At 18.5% G+C, this 19,506-nt stretch overlaps 5 protein-coding genes across 6 annotated transcripts; 2 read left to right on the plus strand and 3 right to left on the minus strand.

Annotated features, from left to right (window-relative positions):
- Window positions 1–2,604: 2,604 nt before the first annotated feature.
- Window positions 2,605–3,645, plus strand: PF3D7_1303900 (conserved protein, unknown function; the record flags this gene model as incomplete). Its single annotated transcript, XM_002808948.1, has 5 exons — window positions 2,605–2,697; window positions 2,807–2,902; window positions 2,985–3,172; window positions 3,297–3,439; window positions 3,554–3,645. The coding sequence occupies 5 exons, from the start codon at window positions 2,605–2,607 to the stop codon at window positions 3,643–3,645; spliced, it is 612 nt and encodes a 203-aa protein (XP_002808994.1).
- Window positions 3,646–3,965: 320 nt separating this feature from the next.
- Window positions 3,966–7,343, minus strand: PF3D7_1304000 (condensin complex subunit 2, putative; the record flags this gene model as incomplete). Its single annotated transcript, XM_002808949.1, has 4 exons — window positions 3,966–4,072; window positions 4,182–4,269; window positions 4,375–4,428; window positions 4,518–7,343. The coding sequence occupies 4 exons, from the start codon at window positions 7,341–7,343 to the stop codon at window positions 3,966–3,968; spliced, it is 3,075 nt and encodes a 1,024-aa protein (XP_002808995.1).
- A 1,786-nt stretch (window positions 7,344–9,129) lies between these two features.
- Window positions 9,130–12,034, minus strand: PF3D7_1304100 (DNA ligase I; the record flags this gene model as incomplete). The annotated part of the gene is made up of 2 exons (XM_001349732.1): window positions 9,130–11,671; window positions 11,838–12,034. 2 exons carry the CDS (start codon window positions 12,032–12,034, stop codon window positions 9,130–9,132), a joined length of 2,739 nt encoding a protein of 912 aa, XP_001349768.1.
- A 1,948-nt stretch (window positions 12,035–13,982) lies between these two features.
- Window positions 13,983–16,187, minus strand: PF3D7_1304200.1 (CorA-like Mg2+ transporter protein, putative; the record flags this gene model as incomplete). 2 transcript variants are annotated; one of them, XM_002808950.1, is made up of 3 exons in its annotated part: window positions 13,983–14,119; window positions 14,335–15,576; window positions 16,160–16,187. In XM_002808950.1, 3 exons carry the CDS (start codon window positions 16,185–16,187, stop codon window positions 13,983–13,985), a joined length of 1,407 nt encoding a protein of 468 aa, XP_002808996.1. The 2 variants fall into 2 exon arrangements, with proteins under 2 accessions (XP_002808996.1, XP_024329021.1); XM_024473217.1 differs by lacking the exon at window positions 16,160–16,187 and having other exon boundaries at window positions 14,335–15,604.
- Window positions 16,188–18,396: 2,209 nt separating this feature from the next.
- PF3D7_1304300 (conserved Plasmodium protein, unknown function) lies at window positions 18,397–19,038 on the plus strand (the record flags this gene model as incomplete). Its single annotated transcript, XM_001349734.1, has 1 exon — window positions 18,397–19,038. The coding sequence occupies one exon, from the start codon at window positions 18,397–18,399 to the stop codon at window positions 19,036–19,038; it is 642 nt and encodes a 213-aa protein (XP_001349770.1).
- Between the last annotated feature and the right edge of the window lie 468 nt (window positions 19,039–19,506).

Raw genomic sequence — 19,506 nt, forward strand, 5'->3', positions numbered from 1 at the left:
AAAAATAATAAAAATAAATAAATAAATAAATATATATATATATATATTTATATATATACCATATGTTGTTTTTTTTTGTTGTTTTTTTTGTTGTTTTTTTTTTTTCCTATATTCATATGTGAATAAAAAAGAAAAAAAGCAACACACGTACCAACACAATTATGATACCTCAAATTGATACACACAAAAAAAGTAAATTATTATATATAAATATATATATATATATTGTCATATATATCTTAAAAAATTTATAAAAAATATGTAAGGTAAAACATCATATCCTTTTCTCATATGTGATATATGAAATATAAGAATTATATTTTTTGGAAAAAACAAGTATATATATATATATATATATATATTTATATTTATATTTATTTATTATTAAAATATGGTAATATTAGTTTAAATAATATTTTACGTATAATATATAAAAAAATAAAAAATAAAATAAAGAAAAAATTGGGGTTTAAGAAAATTATATGAACATTTAAAAATAAGTATGTTTTAAAAAATGAATATCAAAAAAAAGAAAAACAAGTTTACTAAGAATTAGAATCTTCTTTTCTTTTCATTTCTTTTTTTATGATTCTTTATTTTTTTTACTTCAAATATGTTTTACACATATATATATATATATATATATATATATAATACAATATAATAATATGAAGCTATATTAAAAATATATCATACATACATATATATATTATATATATATATATATATACACATAATATTATTAAACCATTTTATACCTAATATATCAATGCAGATGTATAAAAGTATTATAATCAACTTACATCATATTTATAAGATTCAAAATTAAGAAATAAAATAAAATAAAATAAAAATAAATTTATAACCAAATAATAGTTATATTTAAAAATTAATATATTCTACGTCTAAATTATGAGAAAAAGTAAATTCATCGGTGTTCAAAATATAAATCATAATATTATATGTATATAATGTAATACATATATAAATAAATAAATAAATATATATATATATATATATATATATATAATATTTTTATATATATTTATATATTTATATATGTAAGTTTAAAGAAAATACACTTAATAACAAAATTTTCAAAGGAATAGAAAAAAAAAAGTTACTTTTTCTTTTACGTAATGTAATGTATTCAAAATAAAAAAATACATAAAATAAAATAATAAATAAAAATAACACAATAAACAAGGGATGTCATAACTCTTTTGAGCTCAATAATGTTTTTTTTATAAGAATAAATATATATCATATGTATTATATATATATATATATTATATATATGTATTTTTTTTTATTTTTTATTTTAAATATATAACATAGTAACGTTTAAAACATTTGACTTTTTAAAAAGATGCTAGTTTATAATATTTATATAAACAAAAGAGTAACCTATTCAAAAAAAAAAAAAAAAAAAAAAAATATATATATATATTTAAACTTATGAGATTATGTATGTATGAAATTCATACACTATATATATTCCCACAATATATACCATAAAAAAAAAAAAAATTATATAATATATTATGTATATGCAATATAAATATAATACTTTTTTGTGAGCATTATTGTTATGATATTTCCCCTTTTTTAATTAATTACAAAAAAAAAAAAAAAAAAAAAAAAAAAAATTAGAATATAAAATATATAATATAGTGTGTATGTCATTTAATTTCAATGATTTATCATTTTTATATTTATATATATATAATTAGAAAAAAAAAAAAAAAAAAAAAAAAAAAAAAAAAAAATTTAATCCACATAGAGGAATATGACTTATACGTATATTTTATTATCTAATTATTTTATATATATGTGTATTTTTTTTTTTTTTTTTTTGGGGGGGGATGGGGATTGTCATTCAAAAGTTAATGTATATACTACATAAATATATTATATAACATATAATTCAAATTCAATCTTTTCAAGTATCTGTGTTTTTTTTCTTTTTTTTCTTTTTTTCCCCGTTTTGTATAAAACATAAACCTATTTTTTGTTATATATATTTTGATCGACGATTTGTAATAAAAGGAGCTTCTTATATTCCTATACATATTTTTTTTAATATAAGACCTTAAAAAGAATATATATCACAATATAAAATATGGTATTAAAAGAATTAATAGACTACAAAAATATGATACATCATCATATTGTCCGTTACTACAAATTAATTATATTTATTTTGTTTAAAAAAAAAAAAAATTTAAGCTTTATTTATTCTACTTTTTCTCTCTGCTTCTGGTTTATCATTCTGTCAATGTTTTATTGTCTCTAATTTTTTTTAAAATAAAAAATAAAAAATGGCGGTACTTAATTCTCTTCATATAAAAATATATAAAATATTTCAACTATATGTATTTTTTCCGTTTTTATTTTATTTTTTTTTGTCTTAATATTCTCTTTTATAAAAGACATCGAAAAAAAAAAAAAAGAAAAAGAAAAAAGAAAAAAGAGAAACATATATATGGATAAATTAAACAAATAAATGTAAACACATATATATATATATATATATATATATATATATATATATATATAAAGACATCTTTATAAATTTTTTTTTTTTTTTTTTTTTTATATATAATGAGTGATGAAATAGTCTTAAACCAAAAATTGGAAGAATTAAAAAATTTGATTTACCTTGATGATAGTGTATTTAAGCACCTAGATTTTGTGGTTAAAAATAAAATATATAGTTATGTATATATTATGTTAACATAATTAAAAGAAAATATATAAATATATATCTATATCTATATATATATGTATGTTTTTGTGTGTGTAGAAGGTTCCATGTATACCTTTATGTGTTTTACCTGGTTTATCCTTTTTGTGTGCAAGGGCATTTGAAGAATATAAAAATGGATATAGAACGGATGAGGTGATAAATATATATATATATATATATTAATACATTGATAAACTCTTAATTATTCTTTAAATTTTATTTCTTTTTTCTTAAGATAAATGAAAATGATGAGATTATGGTCGAATATTTTTATGCAAAAAGATTATATAAAAATAGCTTAGTAAAAATAAAATTCCCGGAGTATTATGACATGGCAGGAGCACTACTCTCAGATGCTACAGCCGCCTGTGTAGGAAATCTGACCCCCTTTTATTTCGAGCTAGGCAATGAACTATGTGAACTGTAATAATATGGATATACACACCTAAACCCATGTTGATATATATATATATTAATATAATATTTTATTTTATTTTATTATTTTATTTATTTTATTTTATTTTTTTTTTTTTTTTCTTTTTATCAGACTACCACAGGATGAATGGCCTGTCGAGAAACTAGAAGAATTATTATTATTAGCGGAGACAAGGAGAAGAGTTTATTTAATTAAGCACAATGATCAAGTAGATCAAACATACTTGGAAGGGATGACGTTTATGGAAAAAAAAAGTAAAGAAAAAATTAAATGCAAATAATTATATTTTTGTACACATATATATATATATATATATATATATGTATGTATGTATTTATATATATATATTTATATATGTTTCATTTTAGTGTTTAACTCCTTTTCACTCGGATCCGATGTAGACAAGAAGAGAGCTACACTTAATAGACAAATTTTTAATTTTTTCGAATATGATATATAATTTAAAGTACAATTCTTACATTTTTTATTTAATATATTTTTTTTTAATTCTTCTTAAAATTAATATTTATTAAAAATTAAACATATAGGATTCAAAATTTATAAACAAATCATATATTATTCCATATATATATATATATATATATATATATATATATATATATATAATTCATTTATATATCATATTAAAGACAATATTAATAAGGTACACATATATATTAAAAATTAAAAAAAAAAATTATAATGTCAAAATATTTCATGTTAATATAAAATGACAAGGTGCCAACATTTCTATTCTGTTAGTCCATATTTTTATGTTGTTCAATTTTTTAACATTGGTATGTCATCATGATTTACATGGCATTCCACAGGTAAACCATATCGAACGTAAAAATTGTTTTGGTTCGGTATTTTTTCTAATAATAGTTCTGTAAAATAAATGAATAAATAAATAAATAAATATATAAATATATATATATATATATGTTTTCTTTTTTTTTTTTATCATGATATATAATATTTTGTAAATTTCTATACCTTGGTCGTTACAGGTATATAAAAGACATACGAATAGCATATGGATTGAAGTGCTGCTAGCCTCCGATTCATTCAATTTTGCAGTGGTCTATAAATAAAACAGTATACATATTAATATACATACATATATACATATATATATCCCCACAGTGTTATATATATTTTTATCCTTGTTATATTCATTATGTTTTACCTCCTTGACGATTTCTTCGAAGGTCGTCGTTTTCTCTGCCGTATAAGTGACAATCTGGAAAACAAAAATATTAGGAAATGATATAAAATGTATACATATATATATATATATATATTATGTGCAAATGTTGGTGTTATTTTTACTTGGTTATCCTTTTCGGTTTGATATTCACATAATGAGTCATTTGTGTTGCTCTTTTGTTCTTCATTCGGTTTAACAATATCACATAAAATCTTTTTAATCTTCGCTACATCAACAAATTTGGAGACATTTTCAAAAGGTACATTACCAAATGTATTAGAATGATTAAATTGAAATAAAGCTGTATTGAAGAAATTACTATGTTTTTTAAACAAACTTAAATTGTTATTATTATTGTTATTATTATTATTATGACTATTCATATTATTATATGTACTATTATTTAAATTATTATTGTTATTTATATTGTCATTATTTTTATTATCATTGTTTGCCCATATATTATCGAAATCCATATTATAATATTTATCTATGGCCTCATTTAAACCTTCATGTAAATGACCGTCATTCATGTCATCCATATTTTCCATATCGAAATTATCAATATTATTATTAAAATCATCTTGATTTATGGGATCTATATCATTCAAGATATTATCATTATTTACTTCGTTCAATATAACATTCATGTGGTTCTTATTAATATTATTATTATTATGTTTATTCCTATTCTTATTACATGCATGCAAGAAATCAGGATAAACACAAAATTTTGAAAACTTCATAACCTTATCTGTTACAGTATTTACACAATTAACACAATTTTCACGTGTATCAAAAATATATGATGTCTGATCAATACAAAATAATGCATTCGAAACATATTTTTTTTTTTCTTTCTTCCATAAATCGTAGGTCGATAATTCTATATTATTATTTTCAGTATATAAGTTTTCGAAATCTATACTAGTAACATCAAAAGCATATTTCATTTTCTTTTGCATTATTATATTTTGTAATATAGTTGATTTATTATTATTATTAATATTATTTGTAACATTCTTATTAATATCTATTAAATTTCTGAAATTTCCCATCATCATTAATTTATTAGGCATATAATAATGATAATTTAATTCATTATTTATATCTATAGCATTTATTCTATTTTCAAATGTCATTACACTACGATTCCATAATGTATCATCATCTGGTACTTCAGATATAATACTATGTCTTTTATGTATATCATAATTATTTTTTAATAAATAATGTTCATTATTTATTTGTGTATTTCCTAAATCTAATTCCTTATTTTCACTTTTTATTAATTCCGGAAAATTCATACCATCCATCATGTTAATACTTTGTTGAAGTAACATACCATTATTATTAGAAAAATTCATATTCTTATCACATGAATAATTCAGATTATCAAAACCTAAAGATTCTTGCATAACATTCTCAATATTTAAATCATCCATTCGATAGTCTCCTAAATATAAATCATTATTATCATAATTACAATTATTTAAATTATTATTACTACTATTCATATTATTGTTTTTTTTCTCTTCATTCAAATTACCACATGACATACCAAGATTTTCTGGAAATATATTTTTACGATCTGTATTTAAAGCATCACTATTATAAATACTTTCCATTAGCATATTATTACTCATATTACATCCTAAATTTTCATCATAAAAATTAATAATATTATTCTTATCTGTATTACCAATATCATCATCATTATATAAATTACCATCACCATCTTCTTTATCGACATCATCTGTATCTTTAGAATCGGTTCTTTTTAATTTATGCTTTTTTAATTCTTCTTTAAAATAATCTAACTCTGGACATATATGTAAGCTATTGAAATCATCAGGACCACCATATAATATTTCTTTTAGGATATCAGCATTCAAAAATAATTTCTTCTTATATATATCAAAAAATTCTTTATGCTCATTCACATTAAAGGTATCAACATATATATTGCATGATTCATTTTTCTTATTTCGATTTTCACAAATGTCCACATCATTATTTTTTTTCTCATCAACTTTGTTAATGTCATTATTATTACATATGATCTTATCATATGTATCACAATTATCATCATTTTTATTCTTCATAATAATATGAATTCCATCTTCTTTATCCTTAACACCATCCTTTCCTATATCGTCCAACGTTTTCCTTCTCTTCTTATATTCACACACATCAATATCACCATCAAATTGTATAGACAAATCATTATTTAAATTTAAATTAGGTAATAAATATTTCTGACCACATGAATGGTCATATGTACTATTTAATTTTAAAAAAAAAGTATCAACGGATATATTAGACAAGGACAACGAATCAACAGTAATATCAGAAGATTTAGCTAGTGTGGATGATTCTTGCAAATATGTTAATTTTCTTTTTCGCATTCTTTTATTTAAAGGATCGATTGTATTCTTATTATCATCCATCATATCATTATCTAATTCAAATTGTTTAGCCAAATTCATGTTTGTTAAAAAATTATATGTTTGATCATATATAGCTTCAACTCTATAACCATATACTTTGGTAGCACCTTCAATAGCTTTCGATGCACGAGTAAATGATAAATTGAATTCTCCATTTTCTATCATCTCATCGTTTAATTCTTCAGGAATTTCTTCATCATTTAAATTTATTAAATCTTCTAAATGCTCAATAATATGTATATCAAAAGCATTTCGAGTACATATCTTATTATGAGATAATGCAACCATACAATTCTTAAAAACATCATTAATTTCTTTTACTTTATTCTTATCATATTTATTTTTATTACCCTCTATACTATCATTACTTTCGTTATTCAAAAATGTCAGCCTCCTCATATTCTTGTTCACTTCTATCGTCTTTTTATTAGTCCCATCTTTATTTTGTATGCTATTCCCCTTATTCTCACCAGCATTATTAACACCCAGCTTTTTCATATTCTAAATATATTATTACAACAAAATAGTTACTAAGTAAATAAACATAAATAAACAAAAATGAACAAAAATAAATAAATAAATAAATATATATATATATATATATATATATATATATATATATATAATCAGTTACTCTAGAGAAAAAAAAAAAAAAAAAAAAAAAAAAATATTTGTAAAAAGACTCCCTTATTTTTTATAATATATTACAACTAAATGTGATAACACAAAATGTGGATACATATAAAACAATTAAAATATATACATATATATAATATATTTTATATAGATTCATAACATCTATTATTCTTTTTAGGTATCACTAAATTATTTTTTAACACATTTTAATATAATATACATTCTAAAAATTAATGGACTTGTCTTTTTTTTTTTCTTTTTTTTTTATCACAATGGATATAATATAAATATGAATACATACATATATATATATATATATATATATATATATATATATATGTTGGCAAAAATTAATAATAATAAATAAAATGTACATATGAACAAATAAGTATAATTTAAAATATTCACAGAATTATATTATTAATATATAAATATATATATATATATATATATATATATATATATATATATTTTTTATATAAAAATTTAAAAAGGTATAAAAAAAAAAATAATAATATATTAATTCTGTAAAATTATATATTCACCTATAAATATTTTATTGTACACACTTTTTATGAATGATGAAATAAAAAAAGAAAAAATAAAAATATAAATCATAATATTAAACATATATATATATATATATATATATATTTTTTTTTTTTTTTCATAGTAATGCAAATAATTTATATTTTAATTTTTTATTTATTTTACTTCATAAATATCCGTACCATTATAAAAAAAAATAAAAAAAAAATAAAATAAAATATTCAAATTAAAAATATTTATTATTTTACCAAACAATTCACGTTGATTTGTAATATATACATAAATATATATATATATATATATTATATATATGTTTTATTTTTTTTTACACTTAATTGCTAGTATAATACATATATATATATATATATATATATGTGTATTTTATTTTATTTTATTTTATTTTATCTTTAAGATAATATAAATATTAAATCAAAACAGATATAATATATCAAATACTTTTATATTTATGCTCTTTTTATAGTCTAAGGGATGTTGGGAAAAAAAAAAAAAAAAAAAAAAAAAAAATTTTTAAAGCTAAAAAAAAAAAATTGATATATATAATTATACAAAAAAATAATAAAGACAAATAAAATAAAAAAAAAAAAAAAAATAATAAAATATATAAATGTTATAAATATTATTAGTTATATTTATTAAGCCAAAACTTTTTATGAATTCCAAAAAAAAAAAAAAAAAAAAAAAAAAAAAAAAGTAAAAGGATAAAAAAATAATAACATTATCTATTAGGCATAAATTCATAATATATTAAAAGAATGATGATACATACAAACACATATATATATATATATATATATATATATATATATATATATATATATATATATATGTATATATTTATATATACCTTTGTTTATATTTTTTCAATTATATAATATATGTTTACATATTAGGGTACATAATAAATTGCATATATAATAATAACACAACAAAATATACACATTATAACAAATAAAAAAAAAAAATATATTTTGTCTGTTATGTGGTTATTTATTTGATATTATTACATTATAATATATATATATATATATATATATATATATATATATATATATGTTTATTTGTTTGTATGTATTTTTTTTTATTCACTTTCAGTATCATCATTATAATCAATATTTTTATTTTTATTACTACTAAATTGTGCCTCATAAAAATCTACAATTTGTTGTGTAGTGGTTGCTTGTTCTGCATTTTTATCTTCTCTTAAACGTAAAAATCGAGGAAACCTTAAACCAATACCTTTATCATCTGCATATATACCAATAGCTGCTGTATGTACAGGTGACAAAGATAAATCTGCTGCCTTAACCTCCCATACATAGTGAGCATCAAACCACACATCAGGATTTAATTTGTCAGATACTTCGTAATACGATTTTTTATTTGGTATAATTTTTTCACTTAATGTTTCATATAATGTACTTAATATCTCATCACTAAAACCTGTACCTGCCTTACAAACGGTTTGAAAATTTTCCGTTTCAGAATTATAAGCTGCTAAAACAAAAGCTCCATATACTCCACTTCTTTTTCCTTTCCCATAATAACCAGCTATCGGAACTAAATCAACCGAATCTGAAAGACCTTCAACATAATCTTTCTTGACCTTTAACCAATTTAATGATCTCCTAGAAGGTTCATAGGATGCATTTTCTACTAAAGTCTTAACCATTAAACCTTCACAATTATTTTCGATAGCATCTTGTAAGAACATATCAATATCTTCAATATTATTCATTTCAGAATGGGTAGCATATGATAACACCCCATCTTTTGACTTTAATAAAGAATATAATAATTTCCTTCTAACAGCTAAAGGTTCTTTAATTACTGGTATACCATTACAACATATTAAATCAAATGGAAAAAGACATACTTTCACTTTAATATTTTCTATATCTACATCTTTTCTTTTTCTAGTAGTTAAGACTTGGAATGGTAATATTTTATTATTAACTATATCATAAGCAACAACTTCACTATCTATAATACATTCCTTTACATTCTCTCCTATTTGATCCTTTATTATTTGTATAACATCTGGATATTTTTCAGTCATCGTTTCTAAATTTCGACTGAATATTTTTATATTATCTTTATCTATATAATGTATTTGTGCTCGTTCACCATCATATTTATATTCACAAGTAAATGTAACATTATTAAATCTATCCAACACTTCTTGAACACCCTTAGTTGGTTTTGCTAACATAGGTTGAACGGGAATACCTGTTTTAACAGTACATTTTTTACTTAAGGTATTCATATCATCACCATTTAATAAATTTTGTATTATTATTTCGATATTGGGTAATTCACATAAAGCACTCTTAACTGATTTTTCCATACATTCAAATATATCAATATCATTATTTTCTTCACAATATATATTTTTTAATTCTTTAAAAAATAATGGTAATAATCGTGTGTCACCCACCTTTTCAATAAGGTTATAAAAAATATTCGGTTTGTTTATTTTTTCATTTCGAATACGTATCTCATTAATTAATGAATCCATGTTTTCACATTTATTTATATCATCCTTTGATAATAATTCATCATTTAAATTTTCTTCCTTTATACAATTCCTATCACCTGATTGGGTTAGCCACTCTTCCGTCTTGTTATTAGATTTATTAATTAAATTATTAGTACCATCCAATTTACCATTAATCAAATTCTCATTAATTTCTTTCCCTCTTTTTATAATATCATCAGGTATACTAGGTCTTGTTAATATAAAGGCATATGACAAAGCTTGTACGACCGTTGCAGAATTTACACCTATCCTTAAACGCTGTTGTAAAAATCTTACAATATATTTAGCTTCAGATGTTTTAGCACTTACTAACAATTTCTTTATGACTTCCCTTTTCTTCTGTTGTGAATTTGATCCTATAAGGTTAGGTATACTTTTTAGCTCATGAAAAACAGATTGTATAGTTAAGCGAGGTAACGGAAATATTGTTCTCATTTTACAAGAACAATTCTCCGCTATTATTCCTAAATCTTCAATTTGTTGTAAATCCTTCTTTATACTACTTTCCGTTCTACTATATGCTTCAGACATCGTTTTTAATATCAAGGCTTCACCTACACCAGCTTCGACATTTAAATAATCGGGAGCTACTTTATTTAAGGTTATATATACAGCTGGTATTAAGTCATTAGGGCTATAATATATTAAAACCCTAAATATATTCGATAATATAATAGATACATTTTTTTTACTTCCTGTACCACTACCTTTTAATTCTTCTATTTGATTAAATGCATTTGTTAAAAAGGTAAATAATAAGGAGTCTTTAAATTTATGTTTTTCTTTATCTTTTTCAGATAAATATAAATCATTTATATTAAAATGTACAGGATTAAATTTAGGTGAGCTCAAATCATTCACTTTTTCATCTTCTCTTACAACACAATTAAATAACGACCCTTTTTTTATAACATCATTTTCATTCTTAACTTTAGCTCTTTTATTTTTACTACTTTCATTAATAATTTTCCTTTTGACGTTTTTATCTTTTTCTTCTTCTTCTTCTTTTACTTCTCCTTTTTCAAATGTTTCATTTTCCTTCGTCTTATCGTTAGTTCCTTTTCTTGGAAAAGAGAAACATTTTCTAAAAAATAAACAAAATGTAAAAATAAAATATAAAAATTTGCACAAAAATATAGAAATTATAGGTTTCTACATAAATAAAAATATATACACATATATATATATATATATATATATATATATATACATATTCATCATATAATTTCTTTGTAAGATGCAAAACATACAATATATCACTATAACTATTAGATGATGAATTCTTTGTAATATTCTTAGAAACTTTAAAATTGAAATAAATCTTTTTATGACTAAATATTTTTCTCGTCCTTAAAAATGACAGCATAAAATTATAATCACTTCTAACATAATTAATAATTTTACATACAACCATCTTAATTAATACAACTAATATTAGGAAATTCATAATGAATATATATTTTACAACACTTTCAAAAATGTACGTACATATGTATTTTATAACATCTTTTACATCTCATTACATTTTTTAAATTATTTTTATTCATTTATAAGGAGTTACATATATATATATATATATATTTAAAATTAAAGCATAATTCACAAAAAAAAATAAATTAAATAAACCAAAGAAGGAGCAAAAAAAAGAAAAAAAAAAAAAAAATGAAAACAAAAGAAAAGAGAAGAAAACAAAAAAATGTAATTCAAAAAAATAATTATATACATATATATATATATATATATATATATCATTTTAGAATCCATGTATTTTTCTAATCTCTTTTTTTTTTTTTTTTTTTTTTTTTTGTTTATAACTTACTCTAAGGTAACTTGCTTTAGTGCTTTTTCCATTACTTAAAGAATTTTATAAAATAAAAAAAAAAAAAAAAATTATATATTATTTTTTTTTTTTTCTTTCCTATTAGATTTGATTTAAAGAATATTATGGTAAAAAAAAGAAAAAGAAGAAAAAATAAAAAAATACTATAAGAGGTGATATACACATATATAAAAAATATAAATAAAATATAATATTCTACCTATTATATAAAAAATTAATATACTTATATATAAATATTATATATATATAATTATATTTTTTTTTTTCACACACATTTATATTGTATTATCATGATTATGGCAATATATATATATATATATATATAGATATATATATATTAATGTTATTAAAAGCTGTAATAATTTTTTAAGTATTTTCTAAAAAGAAAAGCAAAAAAAAAATAAGAATATATATCATGATAAAATAATATATTAACATTATTCCTTCTACATCTAAAAAAAGAAAAAATTAAGATTCAAAATAAGTTTTTAATAATTCAATTAAAAAAAAATAAGAAAATTAATTTATCCTTAAAAAAAATATAAAATATGTGTTAACATATATAAATATATATATATATATAATAAGTGTAAGAGAGTTTAACACAATAAATAAAAAGTATAATACCAAAAAAAAAAAAAAAAAAAAGAAAGAAAGAAAAAAAAAAAAGGAAAATTATGTATACATAATATTAAATCATACAAATATAAAAAATTATACCTAATGGGCAACTTTTATGAATACATAAAAACAAAATAAAAAAATAAAAAATTAAAATTAAATATATATGTGTATCAAGTGTTTAAAATGAAAAAAGGCATTACATATAAACATATATATATATATATATATATATATTTATTTATTTATTTATTTTTATTTATTTTTTCCTTTTAGCACATTAAATATAAGAAGAAGAAAAACACACATATGTAAATATATATATATGTATAATTAATAAAAGTAGCGTGATCCATCTTATCTTTTCTTACCTTATAATATATATATATATATATATATATATATAATTATATATTTATAATTAACAAAATTAAAAAAGAAAATATTATATATACATATGTATATATAATAAAATAAAAGAAATGATAAAATAATATTAAAAAGTATAATAAAATAAAGATAACTGAAAAAATTAAAAATTATTCATATGTAAATATTTTAAATATCGCATTATTTTTAATATTTCTCCACATATCATTGTTATATATATATATATATATATATATTAAATATAAGCTTAATTATAATGAGTTAAAAAAATAATTAACACACACATGTATATCTATATATACATATATATATATATATATATATATATTTATATATTTATTTATTTACATTCTTTATATCATAACATATTTAACTTATACATTTTGTATTACTCCAATGTGGGCAATCCAATTTGTTTAAAAAAAAAAAAAAAAAAAAAAAGATTGTGTGTGTTAATTATTTATTCCTTTTAAACACAAAAAAATATGAATGCTCTTATAAGTTCTTCTTTTATTTGGGCATTCCTTGTTATTATTATATTTAATTAAAGACGTATACACTTAAAAAAGTAAACAGACATAATTACAGTCATCAAACATAATACAATCACAAGGCTGGTAACGTAAAGAAATGCATAATCGTGCTCCTCCAGACGTATTTTTAAGTTCATACCAAAAACTCCTAAATTGGGGGGGAAGAAAAAAAAAATAATAAATAAATAAATAAATAAATAAATAAATAAACATACATACATATATATATATATATATATATTTTTTTTTTCACCTTATGCTTTACTTAAATCTTTTAATTGGTCTACTTTACTTTTTTCTTTTTTCTTTTTTCTTTTTTCTTTTTTATTTTTTTTTTTTTATTTTTTTTTTTTTTGAATGTACCTGTTATTAAGGTTCCTATACCAAAACCCGAATTGATCAAACTTATGACTATATCCATTCTTATCAAATTATTTCTTGATAAAGACAAGTCGGATATAATTTTATTCTCCAGATTTATCATTAAATCATATAAGTGCTTAACTTGATCATGCAACTGATTCAATTCTTGATCAAAATATTCAAACAACATCTCTAAATCTTGATTAGGATGCTCTTTATTGTTATTATTATTATTATCTTCCTCATTAATATTAGGATTAAAATAACATCTTGTTAATTCCATTTTTTTTAAATCCATATGATTTTCTGATACATCATGAAAAGCTTTAATAAAAGAATTAATTTTATTGATAAGTATATTTGTAGGTTCTTTTAAATTATGTAAATTACTTAAGATATCTTGATATTTTGTTACCTTTAATGAAAATTTAATATCAGCAAAATCTTTATTTAATAATTTCATTTCTGCGTTTAAATGCTCTAAGGCACTCGAAAAAATACATTCAAGTGCACAAAACTCAAATGGTCTTTGTTCTGATTTTTTCATATCAGGTTTATACGAATTTATAAATTTTTTAGATACTGAACATAATTTTTTTATTAAATCATCTCTTATTAAATCTTCTTTTACAACTAAAAAAACACTTGAATGTAATATAACACAAGTTAAAGGTGGTAAAGAAACTAATATAGAATTTAAACGAGCTTCTATACTAGCAATATTATTATTATCAGCCAATAATTGTTTACAATCACGATAATTTATTAAACCTACATTATATTTTACATAATTTATATGACAACAATGTTTTATTCTTCTTAAAAATTCAGTACATAAATATTCTCTAATAAAACATTTCCCACCAAATATCTCAATTATTACATGTCTTCTTAATTTATTTATTTGTATTAAATAATCATTCTCATTCATTATACCTTCTAATTTTATTTTCGACTCGTTCTTATGACATAAAGAACATCTTAATCTACTCTTCGTATCATTCTCATCATTAATAGAACTCTTCTCTCTATTCATTAAAGTAGAACTGTTTATTGAATTTTCCTTCCTAGATAAACAATCCCCATTGTCATGTACCTTCTTATAATGTTTAAATAAACGATTCTTTATATTATAAGAATAATTATTCTTATCAAAACTTTTGTTATCTATAATATCATCATCATCATCATTCAAATCTATCTCGTCGTAGTCATATTTCTTATTTGATGCCTTCTTCTCATCTTTTAACACAAACGATTCAAAAGACATTTTACAAAAAAATAAAATAAAAAAAAAAAAAAAAAAAAATATATAATATAATATAATATAATATAATATAATATAATATAATGAACAAATATAAAGATAATATATTTAAAAGATATTACAATATATAAATGAAAGATTAAAATAAAATATATATATATATATATTTTATAGTTCACTATTATATATTATATTAACACTTATGTAGCCAAATTGTATTAATAACACCAATGTAATAAATTTAAAGAATAAATATATGTATGTTATGTATATAATTTATTAATTATATAAATATTTTTATTAAGACGTCTGAATATTATAATATAAATAAATAAATAAATAAATATATATATATATATATATATATATATATATATGATTCTTATAATATGTACTAAATGATTTATATATAAATCTTTATTTATAACATTTATAAACAAATTCAAAAACAAAAAAAAAAAAAATTAAAGTTATATATAGGTTTAATATATATATATATATATGTATGTATGTATATTATATTATATATTTTTGTATAACATGACTTTTATTTTTTACATATATAGAACAGGAAACAAGTTAACATCCTGCTGGATCTAAAATTATCACAACTAATATATTATATGTTACATACATAAATGTAACATATGGATATGTAATTATATAAAAAACATCATAGTTTTAATTTCAACAAATAATAATAATTTTCCTCTTTTAGAAACATTCTAATATTAAAAAAGAAAAAGATTAATTCACCACACATATATATATATATATATATATATATATATATTGTGTAATATTCAAAAAGGGATATTTTGTAGAATTATTAATTATCATATTAATTTCTTTTTTTTTCCTTTTTCTAAATACTTTTTATTTTTTATAATTGTATGTATATATATATATATATAAATATATGTACATAAATATATTTGTAAATATTATTTATTCAAATAACATATTATTATTTTATATATAAATTAATATAACATTTCAAAATTTATACACATTTAAAAATAGGTGAATAAAAAAAAAATATATAAATAAATATATATGTGTAACTCTTTCATTAAATAAATAAATATTATATATATATATATATATATTTACATTTACATTTACATTTATATATTTTTTTTTTTTTTTTTTTTTTTTTTTTTTTTTTTTTTTTGTGAATTATTTAAAAATTTTGTTTTATTTATATAAATAAAATATTGTGCATAAATAGATGTTATAGTAACTCTATAAAATACAAAATTGTCATTGCAATTTTGTAAATCTATACTATGTTGTTTTCCATTTTTTAATTTTACAAATTATTAAAATATATATATTTATATATTTTTATTAATTTTTATATAGATTTTATTATTTTTTTTTTTTAATTTTTACTCAATAAAAGAAAAAAAAAAAATATATATATATATATATATATATATATAATATATTTATTTATATATATATATTTTTTTGTTACGTGGAAATGTGTGTAAAATATCCATGCTTAAAAAATTTTATTACTTCTTGTGTATTCTATATATTATATATATTATATATATTATATATATTATATATATATATATATATATATATATATATATATATATATATATATATATCATTGAGAAAAAGTTAAAAAAAAAAAAAATTTTGAATTGAACAAATTTATTATTCAATGAGGGAAGAGAAGAAAAAAATAATAATATAACAAAAATTATGATTTCAAGATAAAAAAAAATGAACATATATAATATAATCAGATATATATATATATATATATATATATATATTATATTTTGTTTTTATTTTTAAAAACATCTAATTTATTTTATTTTATTTTTTTTTTTTGTTTACTTAGGAAATAAAAATTATATTATATATATTATATATATTATTTGATTAAAAAAAAAAAAAAAAAAAAAAAATACATAGAAGTTTTCTTCTTTCTTTTGGTTTTTCTCCTTTATTTTCCATCTCTTTGTAATGTAGAATAATATTGTTCAAGAAAAATATGTTCCATGCTTTATCATATATATATATATATATATATATATATATAATACATATGTTTTTTATATGCATATAAATTTTTAAGGTAAATTAAAAGAAACCACAAATAATATAATATGTTTATAAAGAAAAAATAAAATAACAAATTGACAAAAGTATTTATTTCAAATAAGTTTATAACAAAAAATATAATGTTTTGATATTCTTATAAATGATATATTTAATTTACTTTTTTTTTTTTTTTTAAATATATTATATTCTCCACATAATCTTTTTTTAATAAAAATATGTTATATTGATTTGAAAAAGAAAAAAAAAAAATAAATAAATAAATATATATATATATATATTACCTCAACAGCTAACTATTTTGAAATATATATATATATATAACAAATATATTAATTTTTTTTTTTTTTTTTTTTTTTTTTTTTTTTCTTTTGAATAAGGGGGGAAAATGAAAAAATTAATCATTTTTATATAGATTCCTTTTTTTTTTTTTTCTCATTGAATTTCTCATTTGATGAGATATTATAATCATAAACGTTTTAAATAAAGTTTTAAATATTTCCATAATATATTTATCAATGGTCTATTAAATATGAACTCATATATATATTATATACATTTTTTTTTTTTTTTTATATATTTATATGTATTACTTATATATTCAGTGATCCCGATTATATGATATATGACGTACATATTAATAACATCTATTCTAAACATATAAATACTTAAATTTTTTTTTTTTTTTTTTAAATATAAAATATATACTTATGATGAGGAAATATCGCAACTCCATTTTTACTATATTACTAAGCACATCCCTTGGATGGAATATAAATAAACTTTATCGCCAAAATAATTTAGATATGTACGGATTAAAAAATGATCATGATATTATTGTAGTTAGACATATTAACATTTATGATAAAAAAGAAAATGAAAATAATAAAAATAATATTTTAAATGAAAATAATAAAAATAATATTTTAAATGAAAATAATAAAAATAATATTTTAAATGAAAATAATAAAAATAATATTTTAAATGAAAGTAATAAAAATAATATTTTAAATGAAAAAGAGCTACTTAATTTTTTAGATCGGTTTACTACTATTAATAAAAAATATAAAGGCTTCTGTGAAACTAGCGTTTTTAAAAATTCCTCTTTTTCATCAAATATGAAAAATGAATATTCTGATGGGACTTTTAATACTTACCTTGTTATAGATAAATGGAAAAATCATAATGATTTTGAAAAATCAAAAAAAGAATTTCAAAATTTATTTTTATATAATAATGATATCTATAATAAAAAAATGCAAGACTTTTATTATAATTTTCAACTGTACCGAAATAATTATGAAACCACCTCGGCAACAAATATATTCACCAAATTGTTTTCCATGCTATTTTAACATAAGGAAAATCTTAATATTTCAGGAGCTTATGAATACATACAGCTACGTATTTTTACAAATTTGTACATATATATGAATATACACATATACATATATATACATATATATATATATATATATATATATTGTTAATTATACATTCCTTTAATAATTCATTTTTTTTTTTTTTTTTTTTTTTTTTTTTTTTTTAAAACCATATTTAATAAATACCATTTAGTAATATATTAATACACCATAATTGTATATACTTTATTGTTTTATTTTATTTTTTTTATTTGTACTTTTTATTTTTATTGTCTTCTCATATACACACTTTTATGACTATCTTTAAAATATATTCATTATAACTTTCAAATTGTCATTTGAATTTTTTTATATCATTACATACCTGTTATGCAAAAAAAACTATATTTAAAAAAAGAAAAAAGAAAAAATATTTAGTAACTACAAATTTTTAACAAATAT

This window comes from Plasmodium falciparum, assembly GCF_000002765.6.
Source record: "Plasmodium falciparum 3D7 genome assembly, chromosome: 13".
Lineage (NCBI taxonomy): Eukaryota > Apicomplexa > Aconoidasida > Haemosporida > Plasmodiidae > Plasmodium > Plasmodium falciparum.